This window comes from Mobula hypostoma, chromosome X2, assembly GCF_963921235.1.
Source record: "Mobula hypostoma chromosome X2, sMobHyp1.1, whole genome shotgun sequence".
NCBI lineage: Eukaryota > Metazoa > Chordata > Chondrichthyes > Myliobatiformes > Myliobatidae > Mobula > Mobula hypostoma.
The window spans coordinates 44817422-44838884 of NC_086129.1; the positions used below are offsets into that span (position 1 = coordinate 44817422).

Consider the following 21463-nt stretch of genomic DNA (forward strand, 5'->3'; position numbering starts at 1 on the left):
ATCTGCTAATGACACAAAAGTTGGGGGTGTTGTGGATAGTGTGGAGGGATGTCAGAGGTTACAGCGGGACATTGATAGGATGCAAAACTGGGCTGAGAAGTGGCAGATGGAGTTCAACCCAAATAAGTATGAGGTGGTTCATTTTGGTAGGTCAAATATGATGGAAGAATATAGTATTAATGGTAAGACTCTCAGCAATGCGGAGGATCAGAGGGATTTTGGGGTCTGAATCCATAGGACGCTCAAAGCTGCTGTGCAGGTTGACTCTGTGGTTAAGAAGGCATACGGTACATTGGCCTTCATCAATCGTGGAATTGAGTTTAAGAGTCGAGGGGTAATGTTGCAGCTATATCGGACCCTGGTCAGACCCCACTTGGAGTACTGTGCTCAGTTCTGGTCACCTCACTACAGGAAGGACATGGAAACTATAGAAAGGGTGCAGAGCAGATTTACATGGATGTTGCCTGGATTGGGGAGCATGCCTTATGAGAATAGGTTGAGTGAACTTGGCCTTTTCTCCTTGGAGTGACGGAGGATGAGAGGTGACCTGATAGAGGTGTATAAGATGGTGGGAGGCATTGATCGTGTGGATAGTCAGAGGCTTTTTTCCAGGGCTGAAATGGCTAGCACGAGAGGACACAGTTTTAAGGTGCTTGGAAGTAGGTACAGAGGAGATGTCAGGGTTAAGTTTTTTATGCAGTGAGTAGTGAGTGTGTGGAATGGGCTGCCAGTGACGGTGGTGGAGGCGGATACGATAGGGTCTTTTAAGAGACTCCTGGACAGGTACATGGAGCTCAGAAAAATAGAGAGCTATGAGTAACCCTAGGTAATTTCTAAAGTAAGTACATGTTTGGCACAGCATTGTGGGCCGAAGGGCCTGTATTGTGCTGTAGGTTTTCTATGTTTTTATGTTTCCAAGTTGAATGTCAGCTGATTCTTACAGAGGTACAGAAACGGGCCCCTGGGCTCGCCAGACTTACAGCACCTCCCTATTGTTTTGTAGAACATTGTCGCCAAGGTTTTGACTGACTTAGTGTCTCTCAGAAGAGCAGCAGTATTACACAAACCTCACAACCATTTCCCCATTGCTCATCTCTCCCCAGTTATCATTCTGCAAACCTCCAGTTGCTTCCAGTCAGAATCAGAATCAGGTTGAAAATTAAGATGAGTGACTGCTTTTAGTTGGGCTGTTTTTCACTGACAGAGGTTTGTAAGATTCTACAAGGCATAGATAAACAGCTGGTATCTTTTTCCCCCAAGAGTCAAAATCTCTAATAATAGAGGGCATACATTTCAGGTGAAATACAGTATATGGTACTGTTGCCCTTAAAGCATTTATTTGACTTTATTGGGTATACGCTTTAAATGATTTGTTTGTAACTATTTTCTAGTTAAAGGTTGATAATTAAGTTACAGTATAACAAAGGTAAATTCATTGTCTATGGTATATCACGGCATGTGATGACGTCACCTCCGGTTTCGCCGCGTTTTATGTGTAACTCCAGTTCGGAGAAGGTGTGAAGGTGGGTGCCATGCGTGCAGCGTGATCATGAAGAGCTCCGTGTCTACCCACAAAGAAACATTATAGAAGCAACGCCGTAAGTTCATAAGAATGTATTTGAAGTAAAAATATTAACGCGGTTTCTGTTAAGGAAGCGGTGGTTCGGGTGGCGCGCGTGTCGGCTTTTCAATTTCAAATGCAGGGTGGGCTCGGGCCCGGCGGCGGTCTGACGGGACCCCCCACACCCGCTACTCGGGGCGGCTGGAGACACTCGCTAAAAGAAGAGAGCACGCGTGGTCTCCAGAATGAAACAGGCGCTGTATATGTTTGTATTTTTTTTATCAACAGTTTTCACCTTACGATGTTAATGTGGAAGAGTGCACAGTAAATGGTTTACCTTACTATGACTCTGTCTTCATTGGCTCCGGTTTAACTTGGTGTTTAGTCAGAGTTTCACACACTGCACGAGAACACTACAGGTACGTTCAAAGTAGATGCGTGGGGCAAGTTGTTGTTGTGTTTTTTTTTAAAAACAGAGTGGCGGGTGCCTGAAGTACACTGCCAAAGGTGGTGATGGAAGCAGAAATGAAAGAAGCATTTAAGAAACTCTTAGATGGGCAGAGGCAGGTTTAATATCACCAGAACATGTTGTAAAATGTGTTGTTTTGTGGCAGTAGTACATTGCAATACATAATAAAAAACTATAAATTATAATACGTATATAAATAAACAGCACAAAAAGAGAGGGTGAAAATAGTGAGGTAGTGTTTATGGGTTCATTGTCCATTCAGAAATCTGATCCTGGAGGGGAAGAAGTTCTTCCTGAATCGTTCTGTGCATGTCTTCATGGTTCTGTGGCTCCTCCTTGATGGTAGCAATGAGAACAGGGCAAGTGCTGGGTGATGGGGGTCCTTAATGATGAATGCCGTCTTTTTGAGGCATTGACTTTTGAGGGTGTTCTCGATGCTGGGGAGGCTAGTGCCCATGATGGAGCTGGCTGAGTTTACAACTCTGCAGCTTTTTCTGATCCAGTGCAGGCAGAGGCACATCATGGGTCAAAGGGTTTGTCCTGTGCAGTTCTTTGAACTATACTCTTTCTGTGTGTTGCTTGAATCAGGGATGTTGGCAAGGATGATCAGAGAATACCCTGCCTGAATAGGCAAAAAGCAAGGAAATTTACTCGGGAGTCATAGTCAGCAACTAACATCATGTGGATTCATCTGAATATTGTCAGATTCCAGAGACTGGGATCTGACTACAACATCTTCCCACATCCTGGAAGTAATCACACCATTGTGAAGTGTTCTGTGAAGTCCTGGATAGGAATCCCAGTTCCAATCCTTGTCGTACACCACTGATCACAGATTTCCAATCAAAATAACATCCCTTAACTATCATCTTCTGATTCCTATCAAGCCAAGTTTGCATCACATGTAAAAATCCTCACTCAAGTCCCTGTCAATTGTATTGACTGCACTATCCTCCTTGACACATTTAATTAGCTGCTCAAACAAGGCAATCAAATTAGTCAGACAGAAACCCCCTTTAACAAAGTCATGATGACCATGTGTGATTAACGTCTGTATCTCCAAGTGCAATGAGCTCTCCTCTAAAATTGAGTAAATGTGTTCCTATTCAACCCAATTGTTCTTCATGCAAGGGTCCCTCCATTCCAGGAACCAAGCTGGCAAATTTTTCTTGCAATCATTCTGTTAGCATATACGTATATTTTCTTTGTAACTTCCTTTTCCTAGGCAGTTGGAAGCTTCAGAAATTTTAAAATCCATCCCTAATTGCTCCTAAACATGAAGGCACTTAACAGCCATTCCTAACAGCACACTTGAATGTAATGGTCTGTTAAAGGTTCTTGGGAACTCTTTACTTTCCACTGTCTCAATGGAGAAAAAAAAATACCCACCAGTCTATCAGGAAAACTTTCCCTTGACTTCATTTTTATTCCCCTTCCACTTCACATAAAATTGATCATGAAGCTGGCTATTGGCCTAGGGTGGAGGTGGTAAGGATGTGCGGTGGGTGCTGCATTCAGCCAGTTGATGCAATTTCATGGCACGTGCAAAGAGTTTGTACTTACAGATTGCGGCGATAGTACCTCTTCAGGAATGGATGCGCGGCTGCGCCAACGGCAAAGTTGCTGCTACCCGTGTCCACCAGAATGTTCAGCTAGTACAGAAAGAGAAAGTAGTTATTTCCGTCCAGTCAAACAGGGTCCTGTACTGGTTAATCACAGATGGTCATCATGACTTTGTTATGGGGAGATCCTGTACAACTAATTTGATTGCCTTGTTTGAGGAGCTAGATCAATGAGTCAGTGAAGGTAGTGAGGTTGATGCAGTTGACAGATTTGAGTGAGGCCTGTTACAAAATCTCACACAAGAATCCCTGAGGTGGAAACCTGGCTTGATAGGAATCAAAGGATGACAGTTCTGTTAAAGGACATATGTGCTTGTGTTGATTATTAGGTGTTTTGAATGTGTTGGCACTTTATTTATTTAGAAATAAAGTGCAGTACAGGCTCTTCTGCCCCAAGAGCAAACCACCAATTTAACCCTAGACTAATCACTGGACAATTTACAATGACCAATTAACCGACCAATTGGTACGTTTTTGGAGTGTGGGATACGTCTTTGGAGTGTGGGAGGAAACTGAAGCACCTGGAAGAAACCCACGTGATTACGAGGAGAATATATAAACTTTCTTACAGAGGATGCTAGAATTGAGCTCAAAACTCTCGACGCCCCCAATCTGTAATAGCGTCATGCTAACCGCTACACCACTGTGGTGCCCCTGTAGTAACTAAAATTGAGTCAGACAGAAGCTGTAATGGAGACATAAAAGTCTTCATTTACACAGCAAACTTTCAGGAGAATCTCACTCTCCTGACACAATGTTCTATACTTCTTCAACACAAAGAAAACAATAAACGATTAACTACAGTTTCAATTGCTATTCCAGTCCTGAAGAAGGGTCTTAGCCCAAAATGTTGACTGCTTGTTCCTCTCCACAGATGCTGAGTTCCTCCAGCATTTTGTCCTTGTTTCCTCTGGATTTCTTGCATCTTCAGAATCTCATGTTTATAACATTTGCAATGTAAATGGATCCATTTACATAATGACATATTTACAACGGCAGCATATCCCAATTAGCAGAATGCCATGAATATTTAATACTGGTGTTTGTTCCAAAAGCCTCAGTACAAACTCCAGACACCCAAAATATATTTCTTTTGTTACAGTGTTAAAGGATGAAGCCATGAATATACAAAAAAAACAGTTGGAGAAGTGATAAAACAGATCTGTGACAGGGATACACCTTTAACATTTCAATGGGACACAATCAGAATGTCCCAAACCCAATGACTGGTTTCACTAACCACAAAGTACCAGTTGAAAGATAAATTGTATACAGATTTTATTTCCTGAAGACTGGTTCTCACTTTAGTTAATGCATTATGCTATCCATAATTTCATAACTCAGAACGATCCTTAACATATGTACCATAAAGTTAAAGGAATGATTACACTTTATTACATACTTATTAACATATTATATACTTACTTATATCGTCACTTCCGGGGCGCCAAGGCGCGACTTGAGTAGCAGCAGTACTCTCAATGGATACGATTAAATATTCCCGTTTCAGCCCGATACAGCTAAAAAGCACAACTGCTTCCACGGTCGGTACAGTCAACAAAGATGTCTTAATGTGTTTAAACGAACTATCGCCATTTAAAACCAACGGAAACAACAACAATTGTGGTCAGAAGTGCTCATGGAGGACACCTCGGAGGAAGCACGGGTGTAGATCAGGATTACAAGTGTCTTTAAGGAAACGGGGTCTTAAACTCCCAATACTGACTATCTTGCTAGCAAATGTGCAGTCTCTGGTGAATAAAATCGATGATCTCAGAGCTTTGGTGCTGATTCAGAGGGACATTAGGACCGCGTGTGTTCTTTGTTTGACGGAATCCTGGTTAACCCCTTCCGTACCAAATGCAGCGATTCAGATTGATGGTTTTACGATACACCATCAGGATAGATCTACAGAGTCTCTCAAAAGCAGAGGTGGAGGAATATGCTTCATGTTCAACTCTTCTTGGTGCACAAATATATCAGTGCTGTCCCGATTCTGCTCACCAGGCCTGGAATATCTAGCAGTAAAGTGCCATCCTTTTTAGCTACGACGGGAGTTCTCTGAGGTCATTTTGGTAGCAGTATACATTCCACCTCAGGCCAATGTCAATCAGGCTTTACATGATCTGAGCAATGGGATCAACATGCACGAAACAACACACCCTAACACCTTCACCATCGTTTTGGGAGATTTTAACCAGGCCAGTCTGAAAAAAATCACTAAGCAATTACCATCAACAGATCACTTGCAATACCAGAGGAAACAACACACTGGACCATTGTACACCACCATCAAGAATGCCTACCATGCTATTCCACACCCTCACTTCGGGAAGTCTGATCACCTAGCTGTACTTCTACTCCCTGAGTATAGGCAGAGACTGAAGACTGCAACACCAGCAGTGAGGACCAAGTAGGTATGGACAAGGGAAGCACAGGAGCACTTACAGGACTGCTTTGAATCGGTGGACTGGACTGTATTCAGGAATTCTTCTTTGAACCTGGATGAGTATGCTGCAGTTGTTACTGACTTCACTAAAACCTGCGTGGATGAGTGTGTGCCCACAAAGATTTACTATACATTCCCAAACCAAAAGCCGTGGATGAACCAGGAGGTACGTCATCTGCTGAAGGCTAGATCTGTAGCATTCAAGTCTGGTGACCCAGGACTGTACCAGAAAACCAGGTATGATTTGTGGAGGGCTATTTCAAGGGCCATGAGACAATTTCCAACGAGGTTGGAGGTGATATCAGATGCACGGCAACTCTGGCAGGGTCTGCAAGACATTACTTCCAACAAAGCGAAACCCAATAGCATGAATGGCAGTGATGCTTCACTACCAGATGAACTCAACGCCTTCTATATCCACTTTGAAAGGGAGAATACAACTACATCTGTGAAGATCCCTGCTGCACCTGATGACCCTGTGATCTCCGTCTCAGAGGCCGATGTCAGACTGTCTTTAAAGAAAGTGAACCCTCGCAAGGCAGAAGGTCCCGATGGAATACCTGGTAAGGCTCAGAGTACCTGTACCAACCAACTAGCGGGAGTATTCAAGGACATTTTCAACCTCTCACTGCCACAGGCGGAAGTTCCCCACTTGCTTCAAAAAGGCAACAACTATACCAGTGCCTAAGAAGAATAATGTGGACTGCCTTAATGACTATCACCCGGTAGCACTCACATCGACAGTGATGAAATGCTTTGAGAGGTTGGTCATGACTGGACTGAGCTCCTGCCTCAGCAAGGACCTATCAACTACAGCTCAGCATTTAATACCATCATTCCCACAATCCTGATTGAGAAGTTACAGAACCTGGGCCTCTGTACCTCCCTCTGCAATTGGATCCTCGACTTCCTAACTGGAAGACCACAATCTGTGCAGATTGGTGATAACATATCCTCCTCACTGACAATCAACGCTGGTGCACCTCAGGGGTGTGTGCTTAGCCTACTGCTCTACTCTCTGTATACACATGACTGTGTGGCAGGCATAGCTCAAATACCATCTATAAATTTGCTGACAATACAACCATTGTTGGTAGAATCTCAGGTGGTGATGAGAGGGCGTACAGGAGTGAGATATGCCAACTAGTGGAATGGTGTCACAGCAACAACCTGGTACTCAACGTCAGTAAGACAAAAGTGCTGATGTGAACTTCCAGAAGGGTAAGACGAAGGAACACATACCAATCCTCATAGAGGGATCAGAAGTGGAGAGAGTGAGCAGCTTCAAGTCCCTGCATGTCAAGATCTCTGAGGATCTAACCTGAACCCAACATAGCGATGTAGTTATAAAGAAGGCAAGACAGCAACTATACTTTATTAGGAGTTTGAAGATATTTGGCCATGTCAACAAATACACTCAAAAATTTCTATAGTTGTACCATGGAGAGCATTCTGACAGGCTGCATCACTGTCTGGTATGTGGGGGGGGGGCTACTGCATGGGACCGAAAGAAGCTGCAGAAGGTTGTAAATTTAGTCGGCTCCATCTTGGGCACTAGCCTACAAAGTACCCAAGACATCTTCAAGGAGCAGTGTCTCAGAAAGGCAGCGTCCATTATTAAGGACCTCCATCACCCAGGGCATGCCCTTTTCTCACTGTTACCATCAGGTAGGAGGTACAGAAGCCTGAAGGTGCACACTCAGCAATTCAGGAACATCTTCTTCGCCTCTGCCATCCGATTCCTAAATGGACATTGAACCTTTGGATACTACCTCACTTTTTTAAAAAATTTACAGTATTTCTGTTTTTGCGCAATTTTTAAATCTATTCAATATACGTAATTGATTTACTTGTTTATTATTATTATTTTATTTACCATTTTTTTTCTCTGCTAGATTATGTATTGCATTGAACTGCTGCTAAGTTAACAAATTTCATGTCACATGCCAGTGATAATAAACCTGATTCTGATTCTGACTTAAAAACCTGCTGAGGTCCTCCAGCATTCTACGTGTCTTACGTTCTTCCCGTTTGTATGTTCCTCCTGTGTATAGGTGGTTTTCTCTGTGTGCTCCGGTTTCCTCTCACAGTCCAAAGATGAACCGATTAGTAAATTAGTTGGTCATTGTAAATTGTTCTGTGATTCGGCACAGATCAAATTGATGGGTTGCTAGGCACCACAGCTCAGAGGGCCTGCTTCACACTGTATTTCTAAATAAGTGTATAAATACTTGCTATTTGTGTACTGAGGGAAGGGAAGTTGGTGGAGTGGAGCTTTGGAGACAGATGGGTTGATTTAGCTTGTGCTTCTTTAGTACTTAGCTTAGGGCTTCATCTTGGCCAGAAATATATGGATTGAAGCCACAATCCATATATTTGAAAAAAAACATTCTAGCCAATTCTTCAAGACCGAATTGATATCTGCATTTGCTTAGGGTTCATCTGCATTCACGTAATGTAAGAGTTCTCAGATTCAGCAGATCAGCCCAGTGGGGCACCTAGGCCTTTGGTTCCTGATGCACACATTGCCACTAATCAATCCCAATGAACCACTCCTGTCCCAGGTCTCTCTGGGTACGTAGTTATTGAATCTGGCAGAGTATACATGGAGACTGGTCAGTCACAATAGGAACCAACAGAGTAAACCTCCCACTAACGATAAAAAAATCTTAATCTTAATTTCAATAATCTTCATTCATTGCTTCCGATCACTCCAATGGCTCTCATTACAACCTGCATCTTCTGAGGTTGATTATGCTCTGCTCAAACATATACATGTGAAAATCCGCAAGATATTTTCTTCATTTAACTGGACATGGAAGAAGAATCGTACATAACCTCCTTTGTTTTGATAATGCACAGAAATCATTTAGACAAAATGTAGCATTTAGCACAACTCTATTACAGTGCCAGCAATCCAGGTTCAATTCCGCTGCTGTCTAGGATTTCGTACGTTTTCCCCATGACAGCGTGGGTTTCCTCCGGGTGATCTGATTTCCCCCTATAGACCAAAGACGTACCAGTTGGTAGGTTAGTTGGTCACATGGATATACAGTACTGTGCAAAAGTCTTAGGCACATATAGCTATGGCTTTTGTCAACGTGGAGTGTTGTGGGAGGGGAATAGGACAGGTGGCAGAGAAGGAGTACCAGGGGTGGGACAGGGGGATGGCGAGGGTGCAGACACACCCAGCCCTGAGACACCAGGCAAGGTCATTTGATTCTAAACAATTGGTTCATTGAATCATTACACAGTCTCCCTGGTGCTTCCTGCTCCCTCTCCTCTCCCTTCCCCTTTTCCCAACTAGTACAATGCAATGCACAAAAATTACTACAGTACTGTGCAAAAGTCTTAGGTATATACATATAGCTAGGGTGCCTAAGGCCTTTGTACAGTACTGTAATTGGGTTGTGTGGGCTCATTAGGCTGGACAGGCCTGTTACAGTGTTGTATCTCAAAATAAAGGGACATTGACTTACACTGAACCTGCTGCAGCAGACAATCAGGACAAGTACATGAATATATTACTTCTGCTTCAACAAAATTTTGAGAACCTTAGCATCATCAAGGGCAAAGCAGCCTACTTGATCAGGACTCCATTCATCATACAAAATTCTCCATTCTCTCTAGCACAGAGCACAGCGGCTGCTGAATATGCCATTTACAAAATGCACAGCAGTTACTCACTGAGGGTATTCTCGTAGCATCTCTCTCTACCACAAAGGACGAGGAGGGCAGCAGCAGCATCAGCCACCCTAAAGGTCCCCTCCAAGTCGCACACCATCCTGACTTGGAAGTATTTTGCTATTCCTTCCTTGCTGCTGGATCCAAATCAAAGACCTCCCACACTCAGATGGACTGCAGCATCGAGAGAAGACTGCACTGCCATCTTCTCAAAGACAATCAGGAATAAACAATGATCTAAGAGCATCTCCACACCATCCGCAAAAAGAGGAATTTCTTGGTGGTCAAACAGTTAAAAACCCATCCCCATTCCCCTTCTAACATGTCTGTCCACGGCCTCCTCTTCTGCCATGATGAGGCTACTCTCAGGTTGGAGAAGCAACGCCTTATGATCTGTCTAGGTAGCCTCCAACCTGATGGCATGAACACTGATTTCTCCAACTTCCTGTAGTTTTCCTCCCTCCCCCTTCCCTCTTTTTCTACTACCCACTCTGGCCTCTTACCTCTCTTCTCACTTGCTTATCACCTCCTCCTGGTGTCCCTCCTTCTTCCCTTTCTCCCATGGTCCACTCTCTTCTATCAGATTCCTTCTTCTCCAGCTCTTTGCCTTTTCCAATTAATATCTCCCAGCTTCTTAGTTCACCTCCCTCTGCCATCCACCTCGCTTCATCTATCAACTTCTAGCTTGTCTTCTTTCCCCTACCCCACCTTTTTATTGTGGCACCTTTTCCCTTCCTTTTCAGTCCCAATGAAGGGTCTCGGCCTGAAATCTCAGCTGTTGATTCATTTCTGTAGATGCTGTCTGACCTGTTGAGTTCCTCAAGCATTTTGTGGGTAATGCCATGAATTAAGATAAGTTGGATAAGTACACAGATGAGAGGGGTATGGAGGTGAGGTTGATGGCACTAGGTAGAATAACATTTTGGTATGGACTAGATGGGCTGAAAGGCCTGTAGCTGTGTTGTAGTGTTGAATGACCCTATGAGTACTAACTCTATAATGAGATCCACATCCCACAAAATGAATGAAAGTAACTTGTGTGGAACCTGGAATTTTATTGTAATTGACATTTATTTCAACACAATCTATGCTTTTGCTTATTTTTCCAATTACAAAATGGTCACATTTCTGCAGCTTTCACCATGGTTACCAGCAACACGAAAGGATTCTTTGAAGACGGCTGCTGCTTTTTCAAAAATAAAACATGTGATAGGAAACAAAGGGTATAAAAATAGATCCATGTCCTATTTTATTTAATCAAAAGCTTTGGTGAAGGTCTGAGTCAGAGGTACGATGGTGGTGTCGTTAAGTGACTGGGCTAAGAGCCAATGTTCTGGACCACTGATCCAGGGATATGGATTGGGAATTTAACACCAAAATCATTAAATAACTCTGGATTTAAAGAGTAACAGTAATCATGAAACTGTCAGATTGTCATAAAACCCCATCTGGCTCACTTATGTCGACAGCGGATGAAAAACTGCTGTACGTGACTTTAGTCAATGCAGTTGACTTTGTACTGCTTCCTCAGGGGTAAAAGGAGTGTACCATGTCAGCGACGGCAACTTCCCATGTATAACTGAATGAAGAAAGGAAATCACAGTCACAAAGCTGAATAAAGTAGAATGAACAAGTTTTTATCCATGTCCCACCCAGGACATTTAGACATCCTTGTAGTGATTGTTCATGAAATTATGAGATGTGCCAGTTTCACTCAAAACACTAAATAGTTCAAATACGTGTATTGGTGTAGAATCTTGGGCAACTCCACTACCTGTATGCACCTGTCCAAGTCACACACCTTCCTGACTTGGAAATCTACTGTCCATTCCTGCATTGTCACTGGAATTAAACCCTTGAACTCAAGAGTCCCTTCACCAGAATCACTGTGGTATTTTCTGAAGACATCTCACCAGCACCTTCTCATGAGCAATTAGGAATGAGTAAGAAGTGCTGGCTTTGCATCTGATGCCCACATCCTAGAAGGTGAATCTAAGAAAAAAATATGCTCAGAGCCAAAACTAAGACACTAAGGGGCAAAGTGTCAATGAGCCAAAACTGAGGTGGGTAACATGGTGGTTATGCAGCAAGTGAAGTTACAGACAGAATCAGATGCACATCAGCTCTGGCAGGGTTTGCAAGCCATTATTTCTTACAAGATGAAGTCAAACACCATAAATGGCCGTGATGTTTCACCCCCCAATGAGCTGAATGCCTTAATGCACACTTTGAAAGGGAGAATAAGACTGTATCATACGAATCCCTGCAACGTCTGTCTCAGAGGCTGCATCAGAACATCTCTCAAGAGGGTGAACCCTTGCAAGGTGTCAGGCCCCAACGATATACCTGGCAGGGCACTGAAAACCTGTGCCAACCAACTGGCTGGAGTGTTCAAGGACTGGAGTCTTCAATCTCTCAACGCTGCAGTCGGAGGTTCCCACCTGTTTCAAAAGGATGACAATCATACCAGTGCCCAAGAAGAACAGGGTGAGCTCTTATCTACTCATATCTACTGTGATGAAGTGTTTTGAAAGGTTGGTCGTGGCTAGAGTTAACTCCGGCCTGAGCAAGGACCTGAACTCACTGCAGTCACCTATTGCCACAACACGTCTGCAGCAGATGCAATCTCACTGGCTCTCCACTCGGCCTGGACCACCTGGACAACACTAATACCTATGTCAGGCTGTTCTTTATTGATTACACCTCAGTGTCCAACACCATCATCTCCTCAGTACCAATCAACAAGCTTCAAAACCTGTGCCTCTGTGCCCCCCTCTGCTACTGGATCCTTGACTTCCTCATCAGGAGACTATGGTCTGTGCAGATCAGAAATAACATCTTCTCTTCACTGACAATGAACACAGGCGTAACTGAAGGACGCATACTTAGCTAGCTGCTCTACTCCCTCTGCAATCATGACTGTGTGGCTAAGCAAAGCTCAAACATCATCTATAAATTCACTGATGACACAACTTGTTGGCAGAATTTCACATGGTATTGAGTAAGATAGATCAGCTGGTTCAGTGGTGTCATAACAATAATCTTGTTCTTCGATCAGCAAGATCAAGGAATTGATTGTGGACTTCAGGAAGGGGAAGTTGGGAGAACACACAGCAGTCCTCATTGAAGGGCCAGCATCTCTGAAGATCTATCATGGGCCCAACATATTGATGCAATTAAGAAGAAGGCACACTAACAACTATACTTCATTTGGAGTTTGGACAGATTTGGTACGTCACCAAAGACACTAGCAAATTTCTACAGGTGCAATGTGGAGAGCATCCTGACTGGTTGCATCACTGCCAACACACCAGATCAGAAAAAGCTGCAGAGGGTTGTAAACTCAGCCAGCTCCATCATGGGCACGAGCCTCCCCAGCTTCCAGGACATCTTCAAAAAGGCATCAACCATCATTAAGGACCCTCAACATCCAGAACATGCCCTCTTCTCATTTCTATGAAGAGTAAGGGGGTGCATGAGCCTGAAGACACACATTCAATGTTTTAAGAACAGCTTCTTCCCTCCGCCGTCATATTTCCAACTGGCCCATGGACCCATGAACACGACCTCATTATTTTTCTTTTTACACAACTTTTTAAAATATATTTTTGTTATAATTTACAGTAATTTTATGTATTGCACCATACTGCTGCCACAAAACAAGTTTCATGACATACTGTATATCAGCAATAATAAACCTGATTCTGATGTCACTTTACTAGTAAAGCAGCACCCTGTTCTAGAGATCTGAGTTCAAATCCCATCACAGACATTAACAACTTAATTCAGTTCACTATTTGTAAACAACAGAAAGATTAGCTATCGTAACTGGCAATTTATAAACTAGGAAACCTGTTGTAAAATTCTACCTGTTTCACTAACGTCCATTTAATACAGAGGTCAACCACCTTGTCCTAGTCTGGGCGACATCCAACTCCAGGTCTATGTCTGTGTGGTTGATTATCAATGGTCTTTACCAATGACTCATCTAGACATCAAATTCAAAGGAAATTATTGAAGGACATCAAAAGCAGAACTTATTAGCAACCTTACCACATCATCTGAATTTAAAGATACGTTATACAACATGGAACATAGAACAGTACAGCACAGTAGAGACACTTTGCCCCACAATGTTGTACTGACCTTACAAACTACTCCAAGATTAATCTAACCCTTCCTTCAATATAACCTTCCATCTTTTTCTATCAACGACATGGCCTATCTAAGAATCTTCTAAATGTCCCTGATGTATCTGCCCCTACCATCGTTCCTGGCAAGGCGCTCCAGACACTCACCACTCTCCATGTGAACAAAAAAATCTTACCTTTGACATCCCCTATACTTTCCTCTAATCAGCTTAAAAGTATTTCCTCTCATATTAGCCATTGCTGTCCTGGGGGAAAAAAGACATTAGCTGTTCAATCTATCTAGGCATCTTATCATCTTAAACACCTCTACGAAGTCTCCCCTCATCAAAGAAAAAAGCACTAGCTCACACAAACTTTCTTCATATTTTTTTTTGTTACCTGTGTCTTAGAATCACTGAACCATTATGGCAGAAGAGACTATTTAGTCATTTATTCATATATGGGCCATCTCTTCAGTCCCATCCCCCTGCTTTTTCTCTATTGCCTTACAAAGTATGGAAAAGACAATGGCTGCAGATGCTTGGGGAAAACAAAATAGATCAAATTCTATATTGTCTCTGCCAGTAGAGGCCACTTGGACCACTCATGTTCATAAATCTTTGGGCCAACCTTCCCCTAAGGAATTCAATTGTACTGCATGGATACAGCACAAGATGAGGTTAGTTTACTCATTGATTGTGCTCTAAATAATTAACAGAAAATCACCTGTTTAGAGTGCAGAAAGAATCATTTATTTCTTTAAAAGAAGCCAACATTATAAATGATTTAATAATGATATCCACATTAGAATCAAACTCATTGTTATGGATCTTTATTTAGATCTTCGAGGAGGGAATTTCATTTCATCAATGAAGCAGATTTTTATCAGTGGAATGATTTTCATTTTCATATTATGATAATGTATTTTATCTATTAATTGCTCATACTATCAGCATCGTCTCATTGCTGGTCTGCTTCAGAAGATTTTCCAGTATTGCAGTTTTACAAATAAAGGCATGAAGTAAGCAGATTTTCACAGAAATGAAACATTTACAGTATGCACTCAATTATCACATCTCCCAATAATCTTTAATCCACTTCATCATCTATAAATTGTGATGAAGTGCACTGACTACTGTTACATATGTAAATGGAGCAGCATTTTATACACAGATAAATCTCACAAATTGCTGGATAACCTGCAATTTTTAAGACTGTTTTATTGATTGAGTGTTATCCCAAACACTGAAGTTGGTCAAGGAAAATTCCAGAATATTAATCTCAACCCACAAGCTAACTTAAATCTCTAATCGTACATCAATTTTTCCTAACTTCTGGTATCACACCCCACCTTTCTTCCCCTTCATCCCACTGGACCCCATCACCTTTCTTTTCTCTGCTCTCTCTATCTGTCCATCACCTATACATTTCTTTCTCCAGTTCCCTTGCGCACCTCCTTGCCTTTATTTCATGGTCCACTATCCTCTCCGGTCAGATTCTATCTTCTTTGGTCCTTAGTCATTGTTTAGCCAAAGGGTGGTGAATTTGTGGAATTTGTTGCCACATGCAGCAATGGAGGCCAGGTCATTGGGTATATTTAAGGCAGAGATTGATAAGTTCTTGATTGGACAGGACATCAAAGGTTATGGGGAGAAGGCTCGGAATTGGGGTTGAGAAGAGATTTAAAAAAAAGGATCAGCCATGACTGAACAGTGGAGCAGACTCGATGGGCCAGATGGCTAATTCTGCTCCTTTGTCTTACGGGCTTATGGTCATTTTCACCGACCACCTCCCAGCTTCTTATATCACTCCCATTCTCACTCCCTTCACCCGCCTATCACCTTCTCCCCTCATTTGATTCACCTATCATTCACCAGCTCTTTTTCCATCATCTCCCTACAGCTTTTTATTCTGGCCATCTCATTACTTTACTTCCAGTCTTTATGAAGGGTCTCAACCCAAAATATTTCCCTCCATAGAGTCTGCCCAACTCATTGAGTTCCTCCAGCATCTTAAATCTGCTGGTTTTGTAGAATTTCTTCATATGTTCACATTAGTTCCTGTCGATACCAACACATTTATATCTGTGAACATCCAGACATCTTTAACAACCACCTATCAATCAGTTATCAAAATACTCCACTTGGAATTAAGTGTCAAGAAATGTGCTTCTTGGGAATTAAAATCATATAAAATGCTGGAGGAACTCAGCAGTTCAGGCAGCATCTATGAAGAGGAACAAACAGTTGACGTTTTAGGTTGAGACCTTTCATCACTCCAGGTCTTGGCCCAAAACGTTGACTGCTTCTTTCTCTCCATTGATGCTGCCTGACCTGCTGAGTTCCTCCAGCATTTTGTGTGTGTTGCTCTGGTGTTCCATCTTCAGAATCCCTTGTTTATAACTTTAAATTCATGACAAGTTGAAACATACAACTTGAAAGGAATATTGAAAGCATGGATATGAAGCTGACTACACCGCAGGAAACAGAAGGCGATGGAGAATGGTTATTTTGTGGGCAGTAAATGGAAATGGCATCCTCCAGGGTACAGGATTTGAGCTTTTGCTTTTGTTTGATCAATATTAATGACCCAGGGTTTAAGGTGCAAATTACAATTTATAAGTTTGCAGATAACACGAAACTTGGCAGTAATGGAAGCTGTGATAGATTGCTGAATGATATAAACTGACTGGTGGAATGGGCAGATACATGGCAGATGAAATTTAATGCAGAGAAATTTCAATTGAAACATCTAGTACAGAGGTTTCTCACCCTTTTTTATGCCATGCAACCCCACTATTAACCAAGGCGTCCATGGACCCCACTGTTGGAAACTCCTGATCTAGTAAGGAGAATGAGAGACAGTGTAGTGTTCTGAACGGGAAGTAGAACTCCAAGAGTAGGTAAAATCTAACCTTTTCCACCCACGCAACGCTTCAATCTAACCCTTCACTCCCACATAACCCTCTATTTTTCTTTCATCGATGCGCCTATCTACGATCCCTTAAATGTCCATAATTTATGTGCTTCTACCCACCACACCTGGCTCTGAGTTATGATTTTATTTTCATTCCATGTAACCAACTCCAATGCCTGAGGAAGGTCATCAGAAAGCCCAGGTATTTGTGAGAAGGCATCAACTCAGTTGAACTGGGGGAGTGAAGTTGCGTAAGCTTTTAGATGTCAAAAGTCCTGACAGGAAATACATTCCTTTACTTGTTAAGCAACACACAACAAATTTGCTGGTGCACGCAGCAGGCCAGGCAGCATCTTTAGGAAGAGGTACAGTCGACATTTCAGGCTGAGACCCTTCATCAAGACTCCTGACGAAGGGTCTCGGCCTGAAACGTCGACTGTACCTCTTCCTAGAGATGCTGCCTGGCCTGCTGCGTTCACCAGCAACTTTGATGTGTGTTGCTTGAATTTCCAGCATCTGCAGAATTCCTCGTGTTTGCGCCTTTACTTGTTAAGCAGGTTTTCCTGTTTAGCACTTTTTGTCATGATGTGGAACTTGCCCACTGACAATAACAGTAGCAAGACACAGAAAACCATCCACAGGAAGATAATCTCAATATTTTGAGAAATGGAACTTATGTCATCACACAGCAACCTGATCTTTAATCACCTTGTTTCCCCTAGAACTAACACTCACTGAGATCTGTGACTGATAGTCTCATGTACAACCTCATAAGTGCCTTGGCAACTTTACCTCATGAATTCAGGTCCACAGTCACTCTGGAGAGAGCAGCCTCATTATTACCCTGAACTGCCACATCTTGCAGTCTTTCACTGACTGGGACATTTTTGCAACCTGCACACTTCAGAACAAGACACTTCCTCCACTTTTCTTCAATCCACAGATAAAGTGATAACAGGTACTTTGATTTACTCACAATTCATAACTCCCTACAGTACAGACATTTATACTCTGGAGTCTTGTCCTTACAAACACCTCTTGAACAACCTCCTAACAAAAGCACTAGACTAGAACGCTAGGCTTTCTCCCTGACCCACAAAAACCATGGCACCTGTAGTTACTGTCCTCCACCAGATTCTCTAGTCCTTTGTCCGTTTTCGGAGCAACTTCCAATCTCCTCCCAATACAGTGGTCTCGATTCAGTAGCAAAGCTCCCTGCAACTTGTGTAACTTGTGGGGGCTACTTGTGTAATGGTATGTGTAATGGTAAATTGCAGCCAGCAGGGTGAGTATCAGTGCATTAGGGATACAGAATCAAAAAGGGTAACAAATACAGTACTCAAAGTGTTACATCTCAATGTGTTAAGAGTACTCAAGGTGTTATATCTGAATTGTGGCTGAAGGATGGTTGGAGTTGGGAGCTGAATGTCCAAGGTTACACATTGCGTTGAAGGGATAGGAAGGTAGGCAGAGAGCGTGGCGTGGCTCTGCTGGTAAAGAATGGCATCCAATCAGTAGAAAGATGTGACATAGGATCGGGAGGTGCAGAGTCAGAAAGGATAGCAAATATGGTACTCAAGGTGTTGTATCTAAATGCACGTAGTATAAGAAATAAGGTGGACCATCTTGTTGCAATATTACAGTGGTATAAGAGAGGATATGGCCAAAGTAAATTGGAAGGAGATGCTGGCGGGGATGACAGCAGAGCAGCAATGGCTTGAGTTTCCAAGAAAAATGACGAAGGTGCAGGATAGATGTATTCCAAAAACAAAGAAATACTCAAATGGCAAAATAGTACAATCGTGGCTGACAAGGGAAGTCAAAGCTAATGTAAAAGCAAAATTTCTACAGATGTATCACAGAGAGCATTCTAACTGGTCACATCACCGTCTGGTATGGAGGGGCCACTGCACAGGATCAGAAAAAGTTGCAGAAAGTTGTAAAGTCATGGGCACTAGCTCCCCCAGCAACGAGGATATTTTCAAAAGGCGATGCCTCAAAAAGGTGGCATCCATCATTAAGGACCCCATCTCCCAGGACATGCCCTCTTCCCATTGCTAACATCAGGGTGGAGATGCATGAGCTTGAAGACGCACAAAGTTTCAGGAATAGCTTCTTCCCCTCCAGCATCAGTTAATTGAATGGGCATGTACTATACACCACTTCACTACACATTTTTTGCTCTCTTTTTGCTTCAGACTTTTGCACAGTTCTGTAGCAATTTTATGTATTGCACTGTACTGCTGTCACAAAAAAGAATTATGACATATGTGAGTGATGATAAACCTGATTCTGATCTGGGCCTCTATTGTAGACTGAGAGTGGAAAGGTAGCAAGCAGAGAGGAATCATGATTTAGACTAACTTGGCAGGGGGTGGGCACTGGGGTGGAGGGACTCAGGAAAGGACAGTTGGTAAAAAAGTGAAGATAGCGTGCAGTCAGTTTGTCAGGAAGGGCAGGCAGGTGATGGGACTTATTTGCAGCCAACAGGCTGAGTATCAAATCATTAGGGTCAGAAAGGATAGCAAATATGGTACTCAAGGTGTTGTATCTAAATGCACATAACATAACAAATAAGGTGGATGATCCTGTTGCACGATTACAGATTGTCAGGTATGATGATGTGGCCATCACTGAATTGTGCCTGAAGGATGGTTGGAGTTGGGAGCTGAATGTCCAAGGTTACATGTTATATTGGAGGGATAAGAAGGTAGGCAGAGGGGTTGCTGTGGCTCTACTGGTAAAGAATGGCATCAAATCAGTAGAAATATGTGACATAGGATCGGAAGATGTTAAATCCTTGTGGATTGAGTTAAGAAACTGCAAAGGTAAAAGGACGCTGATGGCAGTTATATACAGGCCTCCCAACAGTGGCTGGGAGGTGGACCACAGGTTACAACAGGAAATAGAAAAGCAGAGTCAAAAGGGCAATGTTATGGTAGTCATGGGAGATTTTAACATGCAGGTTGATTGGGAAAATCAGGTTGGTAACGGATCTCAAGAGAGTGAGTTTGTTGAATGCCTAAGAGATGGCTTTTTAGAGCAGTTTGTTGTTGAGCCTACTAGGGGATCAGCTACACTGGGTTGGGTGTTATGTAATGAACCGGAGGTGATTAGGGAGCTTAAGGTAAAAAAAACCCTTTGGAACCAGTGATCACAACATGATTGTGTTAACTTGAAATTTGATAGGGAGAAAGTAAAGTCTGTCGTAGCAGTATTTCAGTGGAGTAAGGGAAATTACAGTGGTATGAGAGAGGATTTGGCCAAAGTAAATTGGAAAGAGTTGCTGGCAGGGATGTCAGCAGAGCAGCAATGGCGTGTGTTTCTGGGAAAAATGAGGAAGGTGCAGGACATGTGTATTCCAAAAATGAAAAAATATTCAAATGTTAAAATAGTACAACAGTGGCTGACAAGGGAAGTCAAAGCTATTGTAAAAGCAAAAGAAAGGTCATACAACAAAGCAAAAATTAGTGGGAAGATAGAGGATTGGGAAATTTTTAAAAACCTACAGAGAGCAACTAAAAAATCATTAGAAAGGAAAAAGATGAACTATGAAAGCAAGCTAGCAAATAATATCCAAGTGGATAGTAAAAACCTTTTCAAGTATGTTAAAATTGCAAATGTTGCTCAACTCTTTTAGAAAGGAGGAAGGCAGCAGAAAGGATGTTACAGACCTGATGTTACATGCCTGACCTCAGTAGTTGGGAAGATGTTATAGTCAATTGCTAAGGATGAGGTGATGGAGTACTTGGTGACACAGGATAAGATAGGACAAAGTCAACATGGTTTCCTTCAGGGAAATTCTGCCTGATGAACCTCTTGGAATTCTTTTGAGGAGATTACAAGTAGGATAGATAAGTGGATGCAGTGGATGTTGTATATCGGGACTTTTCTGGTTGGCTGCCAGTGACTAGTGGTGTTCCGCAGGGGTCGGTGTTGGGACCGATTCTTTTTATGCTGTATATAAATGATTTAGATGATGGAATAGATGGCTTTGTTACCAATTTTGCAGATGATATGAAAATTTGTGGAGGGGCAGACAGTGTTGAGGAAACAGGTGGGATGCAGAAGGACTTGGACAGATTAGGAGAATGGGCAAGAAAGTAGCAAATGAAATACAATGTTGGAAAATGCATGGTCATGCACTTTGATAGTAGAAATAAATGTGTGGACTATTTTCTAAATGGGGAGAAAATCCAGGAATCTGAGACGCAGAGGGACTTGGGAGTCCTTGTGCAGAACACCCTGAACGTTAACCTGCAGGTTGAGTTGGTGGTGAGGAAGGCAAATGCCATGTTCACATTCATTTCAAGAGGTCTAGAATACAAGAGCAAGGATGTGATGCTGAGTCTTTATAAGGCACTGGTGAGGCCTCACCTTCAGTATTGTGAACAGTTTTGGGCCCCTCATCTTAGAAAAGATGTGCTGGCATTGGAGAGGGTCCCGAGGAGGTTCACAAGGATGATTCCAGGAATGAATGGTTTATTATACAAGGAATGTTTGATGGCTCTGGGTCTGTACTCTCTAGAATTCAGAAGGATGAAGGGGGATCTCATTGAAACCTTTCGAATGTTGAAAGGCCTAGACAGAGTAGATGTGGAAAGGATGTTTCCCATGGGAGGATCTAGGACA

The 21463-nt window shown here is 42.5% G+C and overlaps 1 protein-coding gene across 3 annotated transcripts in view; it reads right to left on the minus strand.

Moving 5' to 3' along the window:
* Nucleotides 1-21463, minus strand: part of LOC134340836 (beta-secretase 1-like) — a 188684-nt gene that overhangs the window by 142753 nt on the left and 24468 nt on the right. For all 3 annotated transcript variants that reach the window (XM_063038401.1, XM_063038400.1, XM_063038402.1), the window contains exon 2: nucleotides 3594-3682. In XM_063038401.1, the coding sequence (XP_062894471.1) occupies nucleotides 3594-3682 (89 nt within the window). The remainder of the gene's footprint in view (nucleotides 1-3593; nucleotides 3683-21463) is intronic.